This window comes from Macrobrachium nipponense, chromosome 34 (assembly GCF_015104395.2).
Source record: "Macrobrachium nipponense isolate FS-2020 chromosome 34, ASM1510439v2, whole genome shotgun sequence".
Taxonomy (NCBI): domain Eukaryota; kingdom Metazoa; phylum Arthropoda; class Malacostraca; order Decapoda; family Palaemonidae; genus Macrobrachium; species Macrobrachium nipponense.
In genome coordinates this window covers 13,837,932-13,863,458 of record NC_061095.1, presented here as the reverse complement: position 1 = coordinate 13,863,458, position 25,527 = coordinate 13,837,932, and the positions used below count along the sequence as shown (strand labels likewise).

General features: G+C 34.5%; 2 protein-coding genes and 1 long non-coding RNA gene across 4 annotated transcripts in view; 2 read left to right on the top strand and 1 right to left on the bottom strand.

Moving 5' to 3' along the window:
• Positions 1-705, top strand: part of LOC135207917 (uncharacterized) — a 20,810-nt gene extending 20,105 nt beyond the window's left edge. Inside the window, exon 3 of the mRNA XM_064239864.1 lies at positions 158-705. Within this exon, the coding sequence (XP_064095934.1) occupies positions 158-340 (183 nt within the window). The 3' untranslated portion in view covers positions 341-705. The remainder of the gene's footprint in view (positions 1-157) is intronic.
• A 1,780-nt stretch (positions 706-2,485) lies between these two features.
• LOC135207915 (tudor domain-containing protein 1-like) lies at positions 2,486-12,808 on the bottom strand. 2 transcript variants are annotated; one of them, XM_064239859.1, is made up of 7 exons: positions 12,630-12,808; positions 11,225-11,474; positions 10,377-10,579; positions 8,683-8,851; positions 8,012-8,115; positions 7,326-7,411; positions 2,486-7,205 (listed from the first exon to the last, which is right to left on the bottom strand). In XM_064239859.1, the coding sequence occupies exons 2-7, from the start codon at positions 11,339-11,341 to the stop codon at positions 4,861-4,863; spliced, it is 3,024 nt and encodes a 1,007-aa protein (XP_064095929.1). In that variant the 5' UTR covers positions 11,342-11,474; positions 12,630-12,808; the 3' UTR covers positions 2,486-4,860. The 2 variants fall into 2 exon arrangements, with proteins under 2 accessions (XP_064095929.1, XP_064095928.1); XM_064239858.1 differs by having other exon boundaries at positions 2,486-7,411.
• A 1,482-nt stretch (positions 12,809-14,290) lies between these two features.
• On the top strand, positions 14,291-18,270 carry LOC135207653 (uncharacterized). The gene is made up of 2 exons (XR_010313019.1): positions 14,291-14,355; positions 16,700-18,270. It is a non-coding gene; the product is annotated as an uncharacterized LOC135207653 (long non-coding RNA).
• The last annotated feature ends 7,257 nt before the right edge of the window (positions 18,271-25,527 follow it).

Below are 25,527 nucleotides of genomic sequence, written 5' to 3'. Positions count from 1 at the left end.
AAAACCTCACCAGCAATAACCTGCTGTTCACTGCTGTATATTTTTTGATGACATGAATGCTACTGTGCCTTTTCATTATTGCACATTGCAAAGGCTTGCAATCAGAAATGCCTACCCCTTGAAAAAACAAAATTTTAAAATGGAAAAATCTTCACAGGTTGGATGTCCATCGATCGGTCACATGGGATGCTTGCCCCGTTCTAATGCACTCATCGATGCCTTAACAGGCAGGGACCTTGATTTGGAATTTGATGATATTCTTGGAATGGACTCCATGGCAGTGGCTAATCCTCACTCAGTCATGGAGAATCAACAAAAGGCAAAACTTTTCAGAAGCTAAGGAAGGAGGGTTTTATATGCTATACATACCTTAATCGTAAGGAATGATATTTTATTTCTTTGAATTTTTTTATAGCATTGATCATTTTTTTCCCTGTACACTTTTGAAATTGTAAGACTAATGTTACCTGATGTTGAACTTTGAGATCCGGTTACGTCAAAATATCTTAAAAATCTTTTAAACCCTGAGAGAGGTCAATATTAATCACTGTATGCTAGTGTTTCAGGAAAATTGATTAGCTGAAATTTGTTTTTTTATACAATCAAGTATTTAATAACTCTAGGTCTAATTTTGTCCATTTATAACTTGATAATTTTTTGTCTCTGTAACCATTATAAGATACACTAAATAAAAGAAATACATTTTTTAATGTTTAAATATCTGTTTGAATCTACTACTTGTAAGGAAAGTCAACATTTTAATAACACGTTTTGTGCATGTCAAATGCAATTGTCTACTAGACATTTTCAGGCTCTGCCCAGCCTTTATTAGTTCTGTGCCATCTCATTGCTGATTTGCAAAGTTACACATCAAGAATTTACGCCAACAGTTCTCATATTTCAATTTTGTGGCCGAAATTCAATATTTCAAAACAAATTCTGTTGGTAAACCCCCAGGAAAGCCCATGGACTTGTTGAAACAATTTAAACTTTTGATTAAAGTTAAAATGACAAGTATTAAAAGAAAGGGTTTCACGGTGGCTTATTGCCTCTTATAAGACTCTTATCATTAGGTATCATTACAAAATGTAGAAGCAGGAGGCAATATCTTGCTTGAAGTTAAATTTGAGATTAGATATTAAAATTCAAAGAGTGCACATGTCCTGTATGAAACTTCATCAAAGTCAAGACTGACTGAAGAACTCAAGGCATGACGGACAAGATATAAGGATGGCTTAAAAAGTTTGTTTAACTTTTAACAAGACTCATTGTCTAAGCTTTTTAACAAGATTCATTGGCTAAGCTCTAAAGCTTAATGTTGACTGCATAAATAGGTAAAAAAAAAAAGGAGTTTTATCGTTGCTAATAACACATTTTGCATGCACTAAAGAATATTGGTACACTAATTCATACACCTTATCTGTTGGTACAGATTATATGGAAACTAAAATTTCTGGTAATGTTGATTTTGCAGGAATTATTAAAGCACAACCTAAATTAAACTCCACCTTTGTAAATATGTTTCTGAAAATGGTTTAAATATGGAAACTATAAAATACAGTAAATGAAGTTCTGTATGTTATGAAAGATAGGTAAAATATTATGCAGCGAAAAGCTGCGAATTTTGAATTAAAAAGCAAAATATGTTGTGACAATAGCTCTGAATTATGAATTAAAAATCAGGTATCTTAATGAAATTAGTAATTAAACTAGATACCAGTAAAGTGTTCCTTGAGTATATGTGAAGAAAACATCCCACAAGTGTATGTGACAGAGTTGAATAAAAAATCTAAGTGCCACTTCTCCTCTTGGAAGAGGTAAAGCAGTTCTGGTACCTTAAGGGTACATTGAAATGTGAAGCAGTTGAGGCAGTAGTCCTCATAGTGCAACTCATGCTTAGTGCACCGACAGCAGTAGGCAATGCCATCAGTGCACCACTGTAAGCTTTACTTAAAGTTCTTTGCAGCGTCCCTTCAGCCCCTAGCTGTAACTCCTATCATTCCTTAAGTATTGCTTACAGTGCACCAATGGCATTACCCCCTTATGAGGTGTGGGGGCTTTATAAAGGAAGATCTAGCCCTGATAGGAGTTCAGGCAGAAAGAATTTAGGGCATGAGTCTAGAGAAAACTTCTTTCAAGCCTAATAAGCCTAACCCCATGAAGGAACAATTTCACACAATGTTTATAAATGATGACTTTAAATTAATCCTGAAGTATGTCGAGAATATAACTTGAGTAAAAATTTACACAAAAGGAATTAGTGTTCCCCAGGAAGTCTTGAAACATCGGAAGCTGTACACACACTGAACAACAGTACTCAATACTATAATGTCAACTATAGAATATCAGTCAACTCTCCATAATCTTTAGGAAATTGCTTAACTCCTGTAAACTTCTTGTCTTCTAATAATTCTGCATAGGATAAGAAAGTTCTACATTTCTTGACTCGGCGTAGGGTAATAAAGTATACTACATTTCTTTCTATTTCTATCACATCTATATTTTATTAAAACTGTAATTTTAAAATCACTCCTTATAAATTTACACCTTAAAAGTACATTAACTCCTGTCACAAAGACCAGATCTGATGATTAGAGACATTGCCGTAAAGGTCTGAATACTTTGTATAATGAATACTCACATACCACTTCTTCAAACATTGAACAGCTATTGCATACACTAATGTACAGAAACAAAATACGCACTATAGCAAGTACAAGATGGATAGTTGAAAGCAAAATTAAAACCACCACTAAACTGCTTGTCTCAGTTGGAAAATGTGTGTCAGGTGTCCAAATTCTAATAACATCTGATTCCTCACATAAGATCTCAGTATGCTTTCTGCACTCTAAGAGATGAAGATTTGTTCTCATCACATACTGATCAATCATTTCAATTTCTAATCTTTGCCTATCGCTACTTCATCCTAATAAGAAAATAGGGATTAGATATCCCCTTCACAATAAAGTTCCTTAAATACTAGTTGACCATAGTTTCCTGCATCAGAAAAGATAGGCCAGTACATCTGATTCCAGTTCCTCCTCCAGAGTCTGCCAATATTCATACCAGTTGTTCTCTTGATAGTTTTGTTGAAGAAACAGTGAATTGCTTGAGCTGGTAGTGCAAGATCTTCAGGAACTTTGTGCAAATTGATCTATTTTTGCAAGCTCTTCATAATCTATACAGTGGACTGTAGAAAAACCCTCAAAGTTATTTTCAATGAGCTTTATAATCTTGTGCAGCAGGAGGGTATTTGTAAATATCAGAAACAGGACTCCACAAGTGTTCTGTGGTAAAATAATTTCCCATGTCAGTGAATGATGAATTATCACCTCATTTGTGCCCACAATGAGCTATGATTTAAGCTCAGAATTTAACATGCCTAATGGATGAATCCTCACAGTTTAATACCTCTTCTGGTTTTATTTCCATGGGTTCTTTGTTTGCTTTATCCACCAACTTTTCCTCTATATTTTCTTGTGCCATGCTATCTCCACTTTCTTGGGTAACAAGGAGAGCTTTTCATGTCCCCATCTTTTTCTTCAGCAGAATTGTTTTTGTTGTGAATTTGGAACTTTTAATTTTATTTTGTCTGGTTCATTTCTTTTCACAAGTTTTAGACTCTTGCTAAATGCAATGGAGCAATGACGACATATCTGCCTTTTCAGTGAGTGAAGTCTTTAAATACTAGATAGCCACGGTTTCTTGCATCACGAGAAACAAGAACATGACCCTCACATTCAGTTTCTTCCATTAAGCTCTGCTGATCTGCTGACCTGCTGACCAGTCCTTATTGATAGCTTTGTCAAAAAGCATGAATAGCCTGGCTTGGTAAACCCAGGATCTCCACAATTAGCATAACTCATGAAGCTTCATGCAACCTTTATTACCATAATTGGTATAAAATTGTCCTGTGCTATCTTGTATTTTTTGACACATGGCCTTGTATATAAGCTGCTGCTGTATGAGGTACCTTCCGGTGACTTTTAACAGCCTACCACTTAATTCATTCAACCTTTCCACCTAAGCATTTAGTGATGGCATAATTCTATGAGGTTGTATCCACAATAATCCATCTTCCTCAGTGTGACTGACGATAGTAATGAATAGCTCTTCACAATTCAGTGGAGGTTGATGGTATTTATGTTTATATGGAGAAATGCTACCACAATCTACTTTGTTCCAGTGTTTTCCTTCAGTTCAAATTAACCCTGGGTTCACTTTGTTCACTTAAGTCTTTGATTATCAGGTTTTGGTAATTTTACTATCTTTTATGATTACAGGTTCTAACAGTCTATGCCAAACTTATTACTTTCTGAAATTCCTGCTGGAGAACCAGACACTACATCAATCCTGTTCTGCATGCAGGTAACATGATACTATGTATTTCCTCCCTCTTCAACCACTAAATTGAGGGCATTTCAAAAATTTCATATAATTTATTATAACTTTCTTTATGGACAAGTTCAAAACCTTTCCATCTTATTTTTTGAAATAGCACTGCACTGTTTGTCTTCGTAAAAAATTACAGCATTTATGAAGCTCATACAAATCTCCTTTACAGTCACCGTTCTTACTTTACCAACATGTATATATTCAGCAACAACAATAAAGTGGTCAATGTCAATCTCATTTATGACAGCTCTGTAACTGCCCATCCCTGCTGTGCTGTAAGAACCAACAGTAGGAAAATTTTGCATATTTTTAGGATTATATTCAGTTTTTCCATCATTTCTTTAAAATTTTGATCCAGACTGAATCCCTTTCAACAAGAAATGCAGAAGCAGAAAACACTTCATCACACAAAATGGATGGAATGGGTAAATCATTGTTGGGATTTACCTGGATATTGGAGTATATCTAGTAGTTTGACACTTGTGATTTTACTTCCCATAGTGACTCTGTTCCTTCTTCATTAGAGGCATTTAACCCTTCACACAAAATGTCTGTGTTATCAACTATACAGCTATGTAGAATATTTTTACCCCCTTCGCCAAAGTTTGGTGAAATTGACACAGTAACTTCTTGGTTCAGTAATTCTTTCATGCTTTTCTTGAATGCCTTTGAACAAGGGCTAAAATTCCCACTAAAACAACACTGGATTGCTTGCTTCGGTAAGCACATTAAATCTAGTGGAAGAACATAAAGGTCTTTCATTTCTACATGACTACTGTTACCATAATCAATATAATGAACTACAACTGATTGGCAAGATAAATCAACTTCCTTGACAACAGCTCTGTAGAACCTTTCATCTTCTGGAAAGTAGCTTATACACACACTGCCAACAAATGGCACCTCTGCCAAAGGTTGCAATGAACTGGAATTCAGCTGTTCCTGCATCTCTTCTATGGCTGTAATCTGATCTGACAATTGAATCCAAATGCAACTGCCCTCAACATGAGAAACAATGCCTTCAACACTGCCATCATACGAAAGGAGAATCTCAGGAATATCCTCTTCAAACAAAACATCTTCACTTTCATCATTTTCAGTCAAGACTTCTCCATCAGCATCATCATTTGTAGCAAGCAAGGTCATGTGAGAAATTACATCATTGCCTTCCAAAGTTAATTTTTTCACCACATTTCTTTGTTCAAACCCTTCAACTTCCAGCATCAGAGTCAAATCAATTTCTTTCTCCAAAAGTTTCTCCAAGTATTGTTGGGTACTGGAGAACCACTTTTTTCTAATTTTGCTGCTAAAATAACAACATATGGCCTGTCTTGGTAAAGTAAAAAATTGTTCAGGCATAACAAACAAGTTACTTATTTCTACTTCACCAGTATCTCCATAATCAATGTAATGCACCATAGCACTACCACTTTCCTGATTGACTTTTGTAATTTCAGCCCTATAAAACAGGTCATCTTTTGCATAACAGCACAAACATGGCTTACCAATCATAGGAGAAGTCAGTATGGTTCTATCTGAGCTCACAGCAAAATCATTTAGTTTCTCCATCATTTCGTCAAGTAGTGAAAAATGATCCAATACTTGTATCCAAAACTTTCCAGTGTTGTCAACCTGAGTAACATACACAGACATTTCAGTATCATACTTAATCGAGAGATAAGGAATTTGGAAGCAAGTACTAGAGACTTCACTTACTTGGCTTTCATGGGACATAACCGTAATTGTCCCATCTTCTGGTGCTCTGCAGTTATTCTCATGTTCTTCGTGAATTCTGGCAACAATGTCAATGCCACTGATAATACAACTCTTTAAAATTAAAGTATCTTTCTCCAGGGGATCTTCTGCCAATGTAATCTTTAACTCCTCATTGAATATCTTTCCTGTTTCCTTATGAAAAACTTGTAACAGCTGCTCCTTCAGAGTTGTTGGGAAATAACATTGGATAGCTTTACAAGGCATATCAAGGAAACTGTCTGGAATGGCACGTAGGCTGCTCACTTCAGTAATTTCACTGTTTCCATAATCGACATAATGAACAAGAACACGATCTGTGTCTTCGGTGAGGTCTTTCACTATAGCCCTGTAGAACCTTTGATCTTCTCTGTACAGGCTCAAACATGGAGTGTTAATGCATGGTTTTTCCTTATAGGTTTTCAGGCATTCTGTATTCATTTCATTTATTTGATTCATGAATTTATTCAGCAAGGAAATTTGATCTATAGCTTGAACCCACACAATACCATCTTCAAAGTTACTAATAATGGCACTAAATTCAACATTACAGGATTTTTGTGCTTCAGGAATATTGAGGCACTTCTTACTGTCAATATTTTGTGTACATGGTAAATCGTTCAGTGTTTCATTAAGCACTGAATTCATCATCCTTTTGTCATCTTTATGTGCATCAAGTTCGATATTACAAGATGCATGTACTGCCTTATTTTCCCCTGGGGAATGTGTTACCAGTGTTTTGACAATTACATTCTCTTGTTCTCTTAGAATGACACTAGATCTCTTGAATGCATTGCATACCTCTTCTCTCAGGCTATCACTCGGGGATGGTGTATCAGCTCCTATTTCAGAGTCTGTGAGTTCTGCGTGAAATTCAGGGCTTGCGTAATTTCCAAAACATTTTGGTAGTCTTAAAGAGACTCGTGTTTCCTTTGTCTTCGAATGACCTTGCTTCTCAAAGTTACTATAAAAACTTGTCTTTGTGGTTTCATTAGCACTGCTACTCTGACTGGTGCTATCATCATCATATGCATTAAGATTTATACCTGTGCAAGATCCTGAAAGAGAATGTTGCATACCACTGTTATCCCTCATACAGATTTTCTCTGAACTTTCACCAGAATTAGAAGTGAACTTGGTATCTTTCATGGCATTACAGACATTTTGTCCTACTGTACCTGAATCACTTTCTGTAGTACAAAGTTTGAAGCCTGCTCCAATTTGGAAGTCCTCTGACATTCCGTCGGAATGACTATTGCGAGACCTGGAATGAAAGGAACATAAAGGAAAGTATTTATCCATCTTGAAAATCTGGTAACAGACATACCAATTTTTATTAAGTGTTTTTCTTGTAAGTGCATGAACAAAATACAGCTCAGATACCAGATAACCTAAGCTAGGCAACAAACATGAGTTGGGGATATGGAAACAGAACTATCTGAGTGCACTCAGAGGTAGTCATCCTTTTGTAGTGTATGAACTGATGAAGCTGGTGCACTTTATTTTGCTGCTGTGGAGTCGCAAAGCTAGGAAGAGCTTGACGCAGACTCAAAGACTACCTATATATGGCTGCCCTTACTACTACATTAGCTAGCTCAAAAAACTCCAGGGCATAATTGGACCAATCCAAAGTACAGCTTGGTACCGAGTTTATACAGGTGAAATGTATGTGACCTATCAAAGAATAAAAATTAAAAATTCATCCTTTTGATGAAAGATAAACTGGGAAAATATTAGAGACTATAATAGAACTATACTAATTACTCTGACTAAAATGTTGGATTTAGGCCACAATGCCAAATACAGTTTGGTATGAGAATTGCCGTGGCCCAACTTAAGAAAGGCTACAGTAACTAGTCCATACCTGCTGCTGTTCAGTACTTCTTTCTCCAAAATTTTAGTCGAATACAGTTGAATTTCTTTCTCCAAACTTTTAGTTGAATACACTCTCTCAACATATAGCTTAACCTGAAAATTACAAAAATTTATTTCAGTGCATTAAAACAGATACTGGAAGTGAATTAGTTAAAAATTACTATTTCATTACTTGCTATATTTACATATTGTCGGAGAAGCATCTACGTATACAGTATTATACATATTTTAATTTGTACTTTGCAACTTTACACACAAAATGAAACTTGTCTTACATTTCAAATAATTCAGTACTATTGCACTGAAGTAGTTTTCAAGTACAATCCATATTTTACTGAAATTAACGAAATATGTTCCATATGTTATGTATAGGTTATATTTGATATGTCAAGCTACTTTGGGACATACCTCCCTTTACTCAGAAGTCAACGTTGAAGATCTGCATTAATGTTAGCAATGGAAATTACGTACTTACCAGGAGAGCAGTCAAACATGGTATGCCCTTATAGCATCTTGCAGTCCAGCTGTGCACTAAGCATATAATTCTTGGTTGTTTGGTGTAACAAATTGTCAGCCAGATGCTGTTGGCATTAAATAATACATGTGTAGTATGTACCCATAAAAAACACCTACACAGTGATTAAATCTTTTTTAAATTACCTTCCATAATCCATCTTCTTCGTTTTCAAAATAGGTTAAAAATTGACGACCAACATCATGTTGCATAGATACAAAATGACCAACTGATATATTTCTGTCAGAAAGTGTACATTTTATCGCCTGAGCTGGAGAATCTGTGACCAGTGGACTGTTAGGCAATTCCTGAAGCGTGAAAAAAAAAGCAACACTGATAAACTTGTATATTTGATCGTGACATGCCAAAAAACCATTGTTGTATTTGAAAAATGTGTTAAAACTGTCGGATAAAGATGAATAGCACAAACATTTATACATGAAGGCTTTTTAAACATACATTTCATAAATACAGACTTCTGCTTCAATTAGCGTAAGGTGGAAGATGTTACATAAAAAATATCCTGCTACCATTGAGGGTAGGAGATCCTCTCTGAAGTAGGGCAAGGAACTACATCTCTCAAGCTCCCCACTCAATGTAAGGTGTGAAACTTCACTCTCAAACTGACGTTATCCAGTTACTGGAAGGTAACCTGTATATTGGCAAAATTTCTTTTTAAGAAATTACTCTGTTCACACAACAGACAAACCATTGTCTTCTTTAGGTGATTGTCTACAGTGATTTGGCTGGAGTGCAGTTGAAGTGAATAGCTTTCCAACTGTGATTGTATCATCAGGGAAGGGACTAGAGTATATGTAAATTTGTCATTGTCTTCCCATTTGAGTTCTAGTGGTTGTCCAAAAAAAAAATGAAATGGAGGGAAAACTGGTTGTTAGGCATATTTGAGATGGTGGAGACTAAGGTAAGGTCCAGTTATCTATCTGGGAAGATTAGAGAATGGGTACGTATTGTGTAGGGTGAAATGAGGTGACTATTTAGTTGAGAGATTACCTCTGTGTTGAAAAATAATCATTGAGATATTTGACAAAGAGGAATGTGAGGTTGAGGGATGATCAACATCCAGGCTTAGTTGGCAACAACTAGTTAGGCTGGGGCTGAAGTAGCCAGAGCCTGATAGAGGTCTAAATCCTCTTCTGAATTACAGACTAGAGACCTGGAATAGCTAGTCTTGAAGACAGGTTAGAGAGAGGCTGGAGATGTAATAAATTAACAGTAGGGTCTAATAGATATAGTATTTGCAGGCAATTCATGTCTTAGTCCTGCCCAATCAAAAACAGAGGGGACAAAGGATTCCAGAAATAAACCATTTGGATATTTAAAAGCTGTCTACATAAGTCAGGGGAAAAGAAGAAACCCACCAAGTCAGATTGCAGTTGGAACCATGGCTAAAATATTCAGCTCACCAACTTCATATGGCAGGCAAAGAAGTTACATTAAGGGTAATTTTCATAGCTAGTCAACTCCTATTACTATACCTAGTACTTTTTCATATGTTCTACAAAAATTTTATTACTACATTAACTACTACTGGGTGAGTAGTTCAGAGTCCTTATAGTGCTTTTTTCAGCGTGTTTTACAAGTAATATATTTTATTGTAACACAAAATGACTCAAAAACCATTTGTTTCTCCATAGACCAGGCTTTGTGTATTTTCAGATGCACCATAGAGACTAATTTCAATTTATTTATAATAACCTTAATTACTTGCAATTGCATTCATGTATGTAAGTAGTCCAAAGGGAGACATTTTTCATTGCTTTGTGCCAGTTACAAACTTACATGACACATTCAGAACCAACTGGTGAGCCCAGCACTTACCATATTTCTTTCTGCTACAATGTCCTTTCCAGAATCTATTAAAAACACTTCAGTCAAGGGACCAAAGCAACCCAAAACCCGACCTCTGTGCCAAAGCTGGTCAGCTTCATCTAAAACTGATACTAGGTCCCCTATGGATAAACATTTGCTGGTATTGTTCTCATTTGCTCCCTCGTTTGTTTCCATCAAAGTCTCCCTTATAGTCTGTAAAAATTGAAAGGAAAAAAATATGTAAACTAACTCACATTCTCAAGCAAGAATACTGGTTCACTCGATTTTGGGTATAGTGCTTAGACATTTTTTAAATGCTTATGATTATAGTCTGTTCAATTTAATTTAAAACTCCTAATAGTAAGAAGCAACTGCAGCAAGTTCAGAAGTTATTTAAAACATCCAAAAACAAAACACAGCAGGAGAATAAACAAAATTTTCCTTATACAGTTTCACTATTATTAATATATAATATTTTTTATAACTTTTGAAAAATATGCAGTCACAACTTTATTTGCAGTATAAGCTATAGAATTTTTAGGTGTCTTATGAGGCCATACAGTAGGGATTCAGTCTGATGTAACATTGCCGTCTAAAATTACAACCAAAACTTTAGTAAAAGGATATTTCGATGATAGCCAAATCTTTACTGCAAAGGTAAATTACAAATACTACATACAACTTGAATGTCTTTGGAACACATTGAAAGCTTCTCCATAAGAACATTTAAGCTCATAATGCTGATACTGTTCAACTGCACAAGTCAAATAAAACTAGCCTGTCTGTAAGTAGAAAAATATTTCAAGTTTTGATATTTAGTTGTAGTACCAACTACAAACTTTATTTCTTTTAACTTACCTGGATAAGGCTTTCTCTCTCAAGGAGGTTTACATAAAAGCATGCCTTACTGACATAGGAAAGCTGCGTTGGAACATAAGATCCTGGTTCAACCTCTATTTTTGATCCCAGGGACATGATGAACTAGCAAGTTACTTGCTAATCGCTGATGGTAATGTTTTACCTTTAATTATGCAATGCTGAACAATACGATGAGTTTTGGGGTTTATTGTCCTTAATGCCAAGACGTGTTGAATTAAAAGCATAATACCTGTAGCAGGAAAAAAAAAGAGAAACTTGCATCATCAAAATTAACTACATCTTTAATATAACACGAGTAAAAATATGAAGGGTTAACTGTATGACAATTATGCATTTGGTATGTAAGGACACTTTGTATCCAAGGTTCCAGTGTCAGGTCATTAGACCAGACATATATAAATCAAATCAGTCAATCTTTGCACTGAGTATTGGTATCAAAATGAAGGTAGGGCCTGTTCATCCTAGAGTAACTTGAACTGAAGGTCGAGTGACAAATTTTGCCATGGACATGATACAAGTTTGCTGGTAAAATGCTAAAAGCTGTCAGAAAATGGGTTTGTGTGGTGTCACCTTCCTGGTATGTAATACGTACCTTTTACCAAAATTCAAGTGGTAATACAGATATCATTGTTCCTTGTGGTCTAGTAGGATTAATCATCAAATTTATTTATAAACTTGCATTAGATAATGCAGAACATTTAATTACAAAATTCAGCTTAAGGGAAAGAAAATCAAATACAGGAGATGAAAGCACGACTGTTCAGAAAACAAAGCACAAATGGGCAAATGATTGATACTGTATGCATTAGTTAGTTAATCTTGTGGAATGGCATAATCTGCATATAACAAATTCACAAGACTTATTTCCTGCTGGAAATTACCACAACTAGTAGTCTCTTTTGTGCCATACGTGTGATACTACAAGTTTTCTAGGAGATTCCCCTAAGCCTTGGTTGCATTGCTTTGCGGATTGTGGCAAAGGTATGCATGAAAGGGATCCTAACAGGCTGATACAAAACAATATTCTAAGTTTGTTCAAGTAAACGTGTGCTTAAGGTTAAGAAGTAAGTCCACCCTACTGTTATAGGTAAAGGATGCAGATTTGTAAGTTAAGTCAGATTAGGTTAGGATTTGTTATTCAGAACATGCATTGGATGAGCTGAGGTTAATATGGAAGCATTCCCAGTCAGCAGTAACGTATTTAGTTCATAATACAGTATTATATTCTTTGTTCAATAATGAAGTTTGTTTTTTCACTTGTACATTTCACCCTTTTGTCATGCATATTGACATAATCCTGGCTATTGAAACTGTGGGCTTTGTCTTTATCTTAGCAAACTAAAAGTCATCAAAGATAAAAATGACGTGAAGGTAAACAGCCTACCTTTTCATATCACTTTAGAGGCGGTTACGTTCTCGCTTATTTTAAGACACACTCATAAATTACTGACTTATCCAGTATTCGACGGGAATCACAGACAAACAAGGACGCAACCTATACGCTACAGTACTGATTAGTGAATGCAGCTTATTGGTCTGAAAAAAATATCTATATGGGAACCTTGAAGAAGAAAACCGAGATGCGAAACCCAGGAGTTACGGTAGGTCGACGAAGATATTTGACATTATTAAAGAAAATTTTCTCTTAGCCAATGTTTTCGTATTGATTTCAAATCGGCATGGCTTCATTATATTTTTGCCAGTGTAACCAGGATAATATGATAATTAAGTAAACCTCCTTTCGGCCGTTAAAGTCTTGAAATAAGCTACAGAATTTCGTTAAATTTGTCTGTAGTGTAGCCTCGTGTAGCCTAGCAATGTTTTGAGATTAAATTCAAAACAAGTAGCATTCTGACAGAGCAAATAAAGTTGATTCATATCAATTAATTGCTCAGTGCATCATCAGTTAAAATGGTTATGTTATGCCTTACTAATGAATGGCTTTTGATACCATAGTAACAAATCAGACACTACGATCGAAGTTTAAAACGCAAGAAGTCATGAAATTTACAATTTCATATTATTTATCTCGGGTACTTTAAACTTATCAAAGCTATAGTTTGAATGAAATTTTTAAAATGCCCATTTAACTTAAGACACTCACAATAATACTAGAGAGATTTTATCAGCAGATGAAATCCATAACTCCGGTTAAATTTGATCTGTCTAGGCTGGTTGTCGTATTTCAACTGGCAGAACAATATGTATAGAGTTTTGTCATTATATTTGCCGTGAATATCACGGGTGAGGCTGATATCAAATTTCATTAGTTAGTTTTGAAGATAATATAATGTCTGAATACATAAACTTTAAGAAAACGATACTGAATGAAAACTTAAAAAAAAAAAAAAAAAAAAAAAATCAGCTGACCGTGAGTGCCTTTTATTATTATAATTATTATTACTATATTCAGAATGTTGGAGCATATGTATGAAATGAGTCTAAATAGCAAATAATCAACTATTTTAGTCAAGCATTCATGCACAGTGTAGAATGCCAATTTTTCGAGTGAAGGGAAGACATTTGATAGAGAGAATTGGATGAATTAAAACACATAAGAAGTATATGCATAATTACACAGAAATAAATTTGGGAAAGGCTTTTAGAAATGTGGACAAGAGAGGATAATAAAAGAAAAAAAATTACGACTTGCAAAGTTAAGCGTAACGGGATGAATTGTGTTTAAGAAAAATAACAAATAAATAAATGAACACGTAAATCTAATTAAAGTATTAGTCACTGGATATCACATTACGAATACCCGATTGGGTCCGAAGTTAAAGGAAATTTACAAAATTTGGAGAAATTGAGGAATTGCACATTAAACTGGCTCCTGCATTATATTTTAGGACTGAAAGTAACTTCACAATTACTTTTTTTTTTTTTTTTTTTTTTTTTTTTTTTTGCGTATAATTTGTCAGTCGTGAAATTTTTACATAGATGGCAGTACACATTCTGCAAGGAGGCAAAAGGCTAAAGTTCTGGGCACCCATTACAGAACTTCCTTGTTCCGCGTCCTTGGTTAGTTTCAGCTGTAGAGGAAGGTATGCTACCCTGGTTCTGCCATTTAGTGATGGTGTGTGGTGAGTGTTATCTCAGAAAAGTTTAAGGTGAGTGTTGAGGTGTCTTCATATATATATATATTGGAGGTTTTAAGCTTTAATTGTTGAATTTGACATGTTTACCCTGTTAGATTTCGAAAGCCTGGAAAGTGTAGTTTTTACCGGGCTTATTTTTTTTTTATCCTTGCCTTTAGCCAAGTTGTTTAAGGTTTGTTATTGTTGGTGAAACATTTTTAGAGGTTTCAAGTTTTGTGAAACTGTTCCGTTAGGGATTTATTCTTAATATGAAAGAAATATTATTTTTCCTTGTAATTTTCTTTGTAGGTCGAAGAATCTATAAAAGTGAGTATAGTTTTAGATTTATGGAATATCTTGGGGGTTATATTTTTTATTGGGTAGCGTTAGCTGAACTATGCTTTAAATATGGATATTTTCCTGGTGACTTCTGTATGTAAAATTTGATAGTGCTTCCCGAGTTTTCGGCGATTCGGGTGATATTAACTTAAGGGGGATTTTAACACTTCAGCTTGACTAACTACTGAATGCTGTTAGGCAGAATGTGGCTTAACCAATGAGGGCCTCCAGTAAAAGATCTATTGTTACTTAAGTTTTACACTAGTGGAAGTATAACTTTAATCTCTTCCTACTTCGGTCGAATATTCTTAAAATATGCCTTCATTACCTATAATACTGAAATCCTTAGTTTCTGATCTTGAGTAAAGGAACACAAATTTAGGCCATTTGCCTTCCATGAACGATAATGATTGCTACTGCAACCAGCAGTTGTTAATGACTTTTATATTTTTTAATCACACATTGCCCCTGTTTAAGACTGTAGCTAGGTAAACTGGTCAATTCCTTGGATTGTATTTTCTGCACCTGAATCAAGGAAGGAAAGCAAAATTTGGATTGAATTAACCCTGAAACTTATGAAGCTGTATAGTGATCGTGGAAATATTAATTTTTTTTTAATGGAATCTTTGGAAACTTGCACGGGCCTTTGGTGTTAGCGCAAATTGAGAATTTGGTAAATCTACTTTTCAAATTCACTCGAGACAGTGACATTAACGTTCCATGACATCCATAAAGTATCTTTTTCTGTATTTACTAGGTAGCTACCTACCTACTATATTCCAAAGCGAAATTAATTTGGTTAGGGTATGTGTTAAGACATTGGTAGGGCGGAAGTTATTAAGCATGGAAGTGATATTATTAATGCCGCCTCAAATGTTTTAAGAAAATTACTAGGAAAAATTTATATCTTTTGAGCTCTGCCAACTTTTATGATACTGCCATTCACTAAAACATAAGGGTTACCTCATATTTTCTTTGTTAAAGGTAACCATAGAAAACTGTTAATCTTTTGAGGTATGACTACCTTATCTTAAAGTTACTTTTATTATGAATAGGCCTTGTATAGTTCCCGTAGTTTATTGTAATTTTCATGTGGGTAATCACCGGTGCCAAAATTTTAAGATTAAAATTAATCGGCTATGCTTTTGAAGAAAATAAGTTTTTTTCAGATTTAAATAATTTGTTCCGCTAGTTTGGTTTTAGTGGGATGTTGTAAATTTTGTTTGGTTTGGAAATTGTCTCACTGGTTTGTTTAAAACTTATCCGGCTTGGTCCTTTGGTTTGGTCTTTTAAATATATACGCTTGTTCCTTTAGTTAGGTTTTCTTTATACTATTTGGTTTGCTCTTTTGGTTTGGCTTAATATCTGACCTGTATTTGGTTTTGAAAATATCCAATCTTTATTGGTTTTTTAAAAACTTTGTACTTTTTTGTAAAAGTTCCACTGGCTTAGTTTGAAAGTTTTATAACTGGTTTGGTGTAGGCATATTTTTCCTTTGGTTTGGTTTTGAAAATATTTAATTTTTGGTTTGGTTTTTAAATATTCAACATATTTAGTTTGGTATTTCGTATTTTGTTCCATTATAGTTATTAGTGTTGGGCTTATTCCTTTAGATAGTTTAAAAATCTGGTATCTTGGTTTGGTTTGGGAAATACCAGCTTTTCACTTTTACAGTGCCAGATTGTTACTAAGGTTTGGTTTTGAAAACCCCAACTTTTGAAAGTATCTTGTTACTGTGGTTTGGTTTAGAAATTGTTACTGTGGTCCAATTTGTTACTTTTTTTGGCTTTGAAAATACTATTTTGTGAGTAACCAAGTTGTGAAAATATTAAAAACTAAAACTGCTATTGGCTAAGTCAGGGCTTTCGTGCATTTGTTTTACTAAATTACTATACAATGTCTTATGTTATTTTACTTGAAGCCGGAGGGGTAAAAAACTTCTGCCAAAAATATACGTTGTCTACGACCTGTATTAAACAATCTTCATTTAATGTTCAAACTTTTTAAGAGCTTTTTAAGCTTTTTTCTCACCTTGCAGAGAATGGGAATTCTACAGGAGATAACTGAAGAGATACGACAAACGACTGTACAAGGAAAGCTACAGGAGTGAACAGGAGATTTTCACTACGGATTGCTACAAGAGTGAACCGAGGAGGTTGAGAAAGTATATTACATGAGTGAACAGATTTTGAAAACTACATGGAATGCTAAAGGAGTGAACAGAAGGTATTTTGAAGACTAGGAATGCTAGAGTGAATCCTTTAAATGCCTACAAGGAATACTACAGGAGAGAAGTGATGAGATCTTGACTACAAGGATTACTACAGGAGTGAACCGAGGTGGAAGAAGGGATCCTGTTTAAGTGAACTGAGGATATGACAAAATTATCCATTAAGAATACAATACTGTTCTATATACTGTTGGATGAAAAATTATAATAGTCAGTTTATATATTTATATACTAAAAAATATATAATATCCTTCATGTAATGAATGATATCTATAAAATTAAGCTTTATTTCTTACTAATTCTGAGCTGCCCCTCTCTTCTGAACAGGTTATTTTCTCCATCACTGCACTCTAATTTCCATTGACACTTTTAGCATTAGCATCCTTTAGTCTCCTCACTGCACCTCTTAATTACCGCAGTTATGCTGCATCTCCTAATTGCCGCTGTTACGTTGCAGACCTTTACCATTTCAATTTACTCCGTCCTCTCTTCATATCCTAGCTGCACACTTCCGAATAGTCGCCTTTTTTAAATATACTCCATCCTCGCTTCCCTCTATCTTGCCGTCCGCTCGCTCACTTCATTCCCTAATGGGCGGAAGTGCCCTAAGGCTTTGGCTACAGCCATACGTCGAGTCTGTTCTCCCAAGAGCCGCACTCTATTTTTGGCCTTTAAATTGCTTTCCTCATTTATCTTGCTGTCGGCTTACTAACTTCAGTCCCGAATGGCTGGAAGTGCCCTAGTGTTTGGCCTTATGCAGCCAAATGTTCATATACCCATCCGCTCATGAATGGGATGTTACGGGAGCTTCCAGTTAGCAGAGTTCATATTTTCTGGGACGAGATCTATAATCTAATCCATATCTGCACCACGCAAGTCACTCCTGAAAGAAGTATTTCATTAATATCAAAGGGATTGTTGTGTACTATTCTTTAATACAATTTTTAGGTAATAAATTTAATTCCGAATCATTCACTCAATAGAAAAGGCTCCATCTTAGACAACCCTAAGCTATAAACTAATAAGAAAAAATTCTGTAGCAAAACATTTTCATCAGTTCACAACGGTCTATGTCATAACCAAGGATATTAGATAATTAAAATTCACCAATTATTTAAGGAAAACCAGGAGTTAATTTCACATTAACTAATAAAGGAAAATCAGGAATTAGTTTCACAACAAAATTGAATACACAGGAAGCCTACAGTAGCCTAACCAACCTGCCCCTAAGGTGTGTTTTTACTCAGCAATGATAAACAGCCTAACAAGGTTTTAAAACACACTAGTGGTTTACTTAGCAATGGAAAACAGCCTAACAAGGTGGTTTTAAACACAGTAAAACTTAGAGTAAAAAAAAAAAAAAAAAAAAAAAAAAAAAAGAGACGACACTGAACCTCGCTAGGATTCCTCTAACTGCCAGGGAAGGAATTGCTAAAATAAAATAAAAAGCCTTCATGGACGGGCTGTTACAAGAGCTTCCAGTTTGCTGCGTTCATATTTCTCTGGGACGAGATCGTATGCTCTAATCCATTTCCGCACCACGCAAGTCATTCCTGAAATTAGAATTTCATAAATCTCAAAGATCATACATACATTGCTGTGTGCCATTCTATAAGCAACACAATTACTCCAGTCCATTCACTCGATTAATATATGGCACAGGCTCCATCCTAGACAGCCCTAAGCTTCTATAAACTATAACAAAAGAGAATTATTCTGCAGTAGAACATTTTCATCATAGGTCTATGCCATAACCTAGCATATTAATTAAAATTTACTTATTCTTTCAGAAAAACCAGGACTTTGGTTAACAACGATAAAAATTGAATACACCGGAAGCCTATACTAGCCAAACCAACATGTTCCGAGGTGTATCTGGAATGCTTTAATAATCAACGAAAAAAGTTATGTTTTACTCAGCAATGGGAAACAGGAATGTTTTACTCAGCAATGGGAAACTGGAATGCTTCCAAGAGGCCTGGCTGGTTGAGACAAAAATCTTGTATCTTACATAAGAGACATTATATGACAGCCCTCACTTTATATATAAGGAAAAGTATTGCAATACGGCGTATTGCGTTTCAATAGGATACATAAACCAAAATTGTTTGAATATACAGTGGACACAAAATTCACAATACATTGTAATACGTTGCAATAAATGCCCGTATGCAGCAAATAAGCTTCGAAATACGTAAAAATTGTGAACCAGCTAATACGTCAATAGATCGCATAGTCTTAAGTATTGAACATTACATATAATAGTGATAATTATATGAACTGTACTCAGACCTTGTTCCCCGTCTATGTATATTAATCCATTAGTTTTGAAATAGAATTTTGATAGTATATATAAAATAGTCACTGTATGCAACTGATATCAGTATGCTGAAATATTTTAACATACTGCTTCTGGTGACCTGTCAAGCCACTACGTAACTACGAGAGGTGAACTTCAATAGCAGATGGACTGTTAATTAGAGCCAGCTTTTTATAGTATATGGTAGAATGAAAAAAATGAAACGGTGTCAAGTTTTGAGAAATCGAAGAATTAATGGGTTTTAACGCAGAGAGAGAGAGAGGTAACTAACGACCTGACAGGTGGGCGTGGCAGTGTCTTCGAGTTGTCAAACTCGCAACTGTTTACGAAAGAGTAAATTGGATAATTTTTTTAACTTCTGATGAATGTATACAGTTTTATATATAAAAAAAAGCGTGCCCGTGGGGCTTTACCTCACCCATCAACTAGCGTCCACAGAAATTGGTGCACAAATCGACAATTTAAGCGTCTATTAATGCTTTAGATTAATTTCATTGAAAGGCGTCATTACATTAAAACAACCACCTTCAATTAACCACTTTAAAAACTATCCCGAACCTAAATCAATGGCCATACCTTTAAAGAAATTGACAAATAATGGGTGGTCTCACTTTAAACCGTCGCCCACCGAGTGCTCGTTCAGCAAGCAATTCAACCTGTGATCACGGCTGTTTAGCCGATTGAAGCAGAAATGTTGCAAATTCGTGATGAATATTCGTCTGTTAAGTCTATTCATCCTGGTTACCTTACAGATTATTAAATTAATTGAGTTACGAATTCGTGTTACTGATTCAGCAAATACTCAGCCGTCGATTACCAATGATGCTCAAATTGAGGAACGGTAAATACACAAATTTTTCGTCTATTTTCAGGCACAAATGATGAATTTAAGGGCAGTGTCATCTCAGGCCTTATCAGATTGCCATCAATTGAGCGTTGCTTTTTTTAAACTTAGATACCTAGCAATGAACTTCAACTGCACTTAAGTTTTCAATTTAGGGATTCATAGCACAATACACAGCGTGGGTTATCCGGCACATTACCGGAGATCGTCTTTCACTTACCTTAGTACACCTACTACTATACAGTTGTCATGGGCCCCTAGCCAAAAATACTTCAAGAATCTCACATTTTTCACCGCTCTTTTCACAACTTTCCAATGGCAATTCAACCCCCACACGCCTACAAAATTGTTTACATTAAACTAGAATGTAAAATAAACAGACCAGAAAAGAGCTTTTCTTACCGGTGTCCGGATTTTTAGTTTTTGAGCACTTGCATTTATCACCACCACCACCAAAAGTCATCGTTGCCAATTTGGTGGAACTTGACACATACGCCGGTGACTTTAAAACTGTTTCCATGAATTCTAATTGTCATAGTAATGCAATAATGATAAAATTGATCTGATATTTATGTATATATGCTACAAATAGATACGCTAGTTTCACTATTTCCACGATTTTGTGCAAGTCTTATATCAAGTTTGGAGGGAAAACACCAAAGTACGTGCTTAGAACGACATTGAGAGAGACTGAGCCAGTGAGCCTTCCCTGTCCCCTTCCTTTCTTACCTTTGTCTGTGACTCAGTCATGGAAGGAATTGCTTTGGCCAATCAGAAGTTTCCACAGTACACAACGTTTCTGTCGCCCTCTCTCATTGGCTGAAAGCTTAGGGTTTTGGCAAAGTTCTGTCGCCCTCTCTCATTGGCTGAAAGCTTAGGGTTTTGGCAAAGCGTCTTCATAAACGGTCACCCATTAGCTGGTGAAATGAGAACTGATTTTCAAGAGGTACTCCTAAGGAGACCAATCTCCATCGATATCTTACGTAATTAATAAATATGTATGTATGCATACATATGAATAAATAATTAAAATATAGGTATATGCATCATATATTAAAGGTCAGCTGATAAATGAATCAATGTTGAAGCGAAAAAATAAATCACACAGAAAAGAGAGATCAAAAACACTTATTAAAACGAAATATCCAATGTATCCGTAATATACATATATACATGTATATTTAAATTTGCACGTATTAACACAGTTACACAAACGTACACACACACACACACACACTCGAAATCTTGATTTCCCGTGACTCTCAAATCACCATTGTTCCCTTCCTAACTTTGTATGTTTTAAGGTGTTTAAGTGATTAAGTCAGTTGAGTGGACCTCTGCACTTGGCCTTGCCAACCTTACCACGAGTTGAGAGAGAGAGAGAGAGAGAGAACCATACAACAAATTGAGTGACAAGGAGTTACAAGGATTATGATATCTCAAAGACTTATTAGTCCGTCCGAGGAGACATCATGTGCTCACTTATCTCTAGGAGCAGGTTTTACTCTGCATTCACAATGTCCTAATGATTTTTTCTAGATTTCTTTTAAGCTCTTCCACACTATTGCTGTTTACAACTTCTGGTAGCAGTTTACTCCATATGTCACATATCATGTATGTAAAGAAGTGCCCATAATATGTGTTGCATCTCTCCAGTTCTAGTTTCCATCCATTATTGTCTGGTTTTCGTTTGACGTACATATATTACTGTCTACTTTTGTGTCTTGAGTATTTTTAATGTTTGTATTAACTGTCCTCGCAATACATGTCCAGGCTCTCTAGTCATCTTTGGTAACCTATTTGCCTGATAGATGGAATTAACTTAGTGGCTCTTGCTTGTACCCCCTTCTAATCTATTTATGTCCTTTCTTAGTGTTGGTGACCAAAAATCTTGCTTTTCTGTAAAGTTTATTTAGGTGAGGAACTGCCTCCTCTTTTAACTCTTTAATTTCTCTTAGATGAATCCCACCCGGGACAGGAGAATTTGAACTTTAGTTTTTCTCTTGTGCTTTTAATGTCGTCTTCTGTCAACACTATTTTGTCAAGTGGTTCTGCCCCTTCATATTTAAAATAGCTGGTTCTGGGTTTGAGGTAGTGTCTTCAGATAATTCTGTTTTTCCAAGTCCAAATTCACAAGGTTTCCTCCATTATCTCTTAGGGGACCTATATGCTATTTATTATTGGCTTCGTACTATTAATATGAGCAAAGTGTTCTTTCAGGCTTCCCTTCTGAACTGCTGCAACTCTCTTATCCTCATTTGTCTTTGCGTTTCTTACTAATTTGCCCTCCATTTTACTGAGTTTTATGCCTGCTTGCTTCCTCTGGTGTAGAGTGTGTTTGGGCAATCTTTCTAAAGACAGAATGAACCTTACGACCAGTTTTGAGAGAGAGAGAGAGAGAGAGAGAGAGAGAGAGAGAGAGAGAGAGAGAGAGAGGACCTTCCCACAAATTAAGAGAGAAAATGGACCTTCCATAAATTAAGAGAAAGTGGACCTTGCCACGAATTATATATATATATATATATATATATATATATATATATATATATATATATATATATATATATATATTGTGACGAAGTGGCGTGAGTATCTGGGTCTGGATACCATTAATACTTGGGCATGAAATAGTCAAAGATCTGTGTCTGGACACCATTAATATTTGTTAACCCAAATTGCCAAGTATCTGGTTACTACACTTACCATTTTGTACTTGCTAATACAAGAGAGCCTTTTATTCCTGGGTCTGGGACACCCTTTGTACTTAGGGCACAGTTCATTCAAGTACCTGGTTGTTACTTACCTCACTACAGACAGACATCTGACCCTTCATCACAAATACTAAACGACTGAATACTCTAAAGGTAAGAGTGATCCCTTTTTTCTAACTGAACAGTCAAGAAAACAATCAGTCTAAGTTCATTAAAATATGTGAGAGGTAATCTTAATTAAAGGGCATCACTCGTGTAAATTCAAATTTAAGTATTTCCCTGATTCTGTTTTATTTGTGGGAAACGTCACAATTATCACTCTATATTTCTACCTAAACAATATAAAATATAGCTGGTGGTTCAATGAAATGCTCATACAAATTTTAAATACAAAAGTTTATTTCTAAATTCAAAATTTATAAGTGAAATTCACAATCTCAGGGAAATTGTTATTACTTGAAAACAAAAGTTTAATTAATTCTTGAATTAATTATTAAGCCAAAATTAAATCAAAGTTTATCAAGAAAATTAATTAAATTAAATCATAAAGCAATAATTAAATTTGAAATTAAATTTAATTAAATGCAAGTTAATTCACAAGTGTAAGATTCAAAATGTACACAATAGAATATTATTCAAACTAATTAAACAAAATAAAGACAATGCAGAAAAACATAATGCATAATATGAAAACAATTAAAGCATTGACAGTACAATCATTAAGCATATAAAAAAAATGGAATATGTGAAAAGAACAAAGCAAAAGATAAATGTTTAGAAATAATAAAACGTTAAAGTGCACTTCACAACATTTGTAAAAATACCTTATACCCAGCTGCAGCGTCAATCAAAAGGCCTGTTACAATTTTACACTTTTTCACTATTTTCTTGGCGCCTTCACAAAAACCAATAGATACAAAACTATGTTCAGATTCCACAAACAACACATATATTACTAAGAATTATATAAAAATGAGTGACCAGCTCGTTACGTTAAGTTACTGAAACAACCTCGCGAGCGAGCGAGAGAGAGAGAGATTTTTAGAGAGAGAGAGAGACTATAATGCACGCCGCTCTGTCTCAAAGCGAAAGAATGAATGTTCTCTCACCCATAAGCGTATATGCTATTAGTCTATAGTCGAAGGTGAAAACATATTACGTCATCTCTATAGGAATGGCTAATACAATGCCTCTTTGACTGCGCTCACATAAGGCTATGAGTAAGGCGCTCTTGTTCCATTCACAGGCTCGACCGCGATAAGAAAAAATATGTTTACCTACATTGCGGCTTGGGGGGTCTTACGCTTGTTTTGCGCCGATAAAGAAATCACCTAGCTAAGACATTCTCAAAGTGGGAATACGACTCCCTTGCAAAAGGCTTATGAGCTTTCACACACTGTGTGTCTTACGTACTTCAAAATGAAAAATGGATCACTTAAGGCATGTTATCTTTAAATTTGGGAAATCTGAACACAGAAATAGACATTTCATACCATGATACACAAGTTCTGATGTGAATTAATCATATTACCACAATTATAATTGCATTCCAAACTTACATTATAAGAATATATATATATATATATATATATATATATATATATATATATATATATACATATATATATATATATATATATATATATATATATATATATATCTATATATATATATATATATATATATATATCTATATATATATATATCTATATATATATATATCTATATATATATATATATCTATATATATATATATATATATATATATATATATATATATATATATATATATATATATATATACATATATATATATATATATATATATATATATATATATATATATAGATATACATATGTATATATTATGATATATATATATATATATATATATATATATATATATATAGATATACATATGTATATCTATATATATATATATATATATATATATATATATATATAGATATCATATGTATCTATCTATATATATATATATATATATACATATGTATATCTATATATATATATATATATATATATATATATATATATATATATATATATATATATATAGAGAGAGAGAGAGAGAGAGAGAGAGAGAGAGAGAGAGAGAGAGAAGAGAGGGGGGGAGGGGGGGGGGAGGAGGAGAATTAACTGGAGCTAGGACTACGTTCTTTGTAACAAAAGTGTGTTAAAATTCTCGTGGAAATAACATTCAATAACAATTTTATTAATTGATTTTAATTAAAACGTGAATGTTTAAGCCATCCATTGGCTAGATTCATTTATTTTGAGAAAATAAACGTATACGCCATCTATCGGCAAAATTGGTAACTAGTTCATTAATTTTATCAATATTAGCCAAAAAAGTGAACGCTTATGCCATCTACCGGCAGCATTGAGAACTAATTTAGAATTTATATGATTAAATTCAATCAAAAGGTGAAGGCTTTCGCCATCTATCGGCAAAATTTATAAAAAAAATTAATTAACTTGTTTAGTATTAGCCTAAAAGTGAACGCATACGCCATCTGTCAGCATATTTTGCAACTAAATTATTCAATTTTAATTTTTTTTCGTACAAAAGTTAACGCATTCGCCATCTATCGGCTGCATTTAACATTAATGTAAAAATCATAGGATTAATTTCGAACAAAAAGTGAATGCGTTTGCCATCTATCGGTGAAACGAACAACTATTTTTACACTGCAATTTCATGCTATTTGCGCGTTATTTGTCCTTATAATTTGCTTTTCTC